The sequence below is a fragment of the Silene latifolia genome, chromosome X (genome assembly GCF_048544455.1).
Source record: "Silene latifolia isolate original U9 population chromosome X, ASM4854445v1, whole genome shotgun sequence".
Taxonomy (NCBI): Eukaryota; Viridiplantae; Streptophyta; class Magnoliopsida; order Caryophyllales; family Caryophyllaceae; genus Silene; species Silene latifolia.
Window position 1 is genome coordinate 41,594,819 of NC_133537.1, and position 1,131 is coordinate 41,595,949.

The 1,131-nt window shown below is 45.6% G+C and overlaps 1 protein-coding gene across 1 annotated transcript; it reads left to right on the forward strand.

The window, feature by feature from the left end:
- The first annotated feature begins 356 nt into the window (after window positions 1–356).
- Window positions 357–890, forward strand: LOC141617243 (uncharacterized). Its single transcript, XM_074434427.1, has one exon. The coding sequence runs from the start codon at window positions 357–359 to the stop codon at window positions 888–890; it is 534 nt and encodes a 177-aa protein (XP_074290528.1).
- The last annotated feature ends 241 nt before the right edge of the window (window positions 891–1,131 follow it).

Here is a 1,131-nt window from a genome sequence, read left to right on the forward strand (position 1 = left end):
TCAGGGGCTGGCATGAAAGGTAGCGTCTTTAAGTAGATTCATCTCCAGATCTTCAGACAGATGCAGGTTTTTCTATGATATTCTTAGGAAGAGCCAAAAATTTGAATGGACTGAAGAGCATGAGAAAGCATTCAGAAAACTGGAAAGCTACCTCAGCTCCCCACCACTATTGTCGAAACCAGAGCACGGAGAACCTTTATTCCTGTACCTGTTGGTCACAGAAGTAGCAACCAGCGCAGTTCTAGTCAGGAAGCATGACAAGGTGCAGCAACCCATTTACTACATCTTATAAGTTACGCCCCTATTTTGAGTCCCATATTATACTTGTTGCGACTAACTATCCCCTAAAATAAATCATGAGGAAGCCTGAGTTATCCGGACATATGTCAAAATGCTTTGTGCACCTCAGTGGATATGCCATCCAATACAAACTGCGAACTGCAATAAAGTCGCAGGCATTGGCTGACTTTGTGTCAGATTTCAGCCCAGCTATCAAAAATCTGGCTGAGAAAGAGATACTGAACTTAGAACAAAGTTGGGAGGGAAAAGCCTGGACGCTGCACACGAATGGAGCCTCAAACCAAAGAGGAGAAGGAGTTGGTCTGGTGCTGCGATCCCCCAAAGGGGACCTGATAGTGCAAGTAGCCCGATGCGAATTCAAAGCAACAAACAACGAGGCAGAATACGAGGCCCTCATAATAGGGCTACAGCTGGCTCTAGATTTAAAAGTCATGTGCCTACAGGTATACAACAACTCTCTAATCATATTTAACCATGTGAATGACACTTATACAGCTAGGGACCCCAAGCTGATAGCCTACCTCAAGGTAGCCAAGGGCCTGAAACCTAAATTCAAGGCCTTCAAAACTGTTCAAGTTCCTAGGGACTAGAACGTAGAGGCTGATGCACTAGCAACCCAGGGGGCAACATTCAAACCAACAGAACTGTCCAAAATACCAATCATGCACGTGCTAGAACCAGCTATGCAAAAGCTAGTAGAAGAAGACAGGGGTAAAGTAGAGGAACAGCAAGATGTAGAGCAGGTAAACGGGGTAGGAATATTGGTGAACCCAGACGAGCAGCAGGCTGACCCTGATTGGCGTAAACCCTACCTAGAGTGCCTAATGGAAG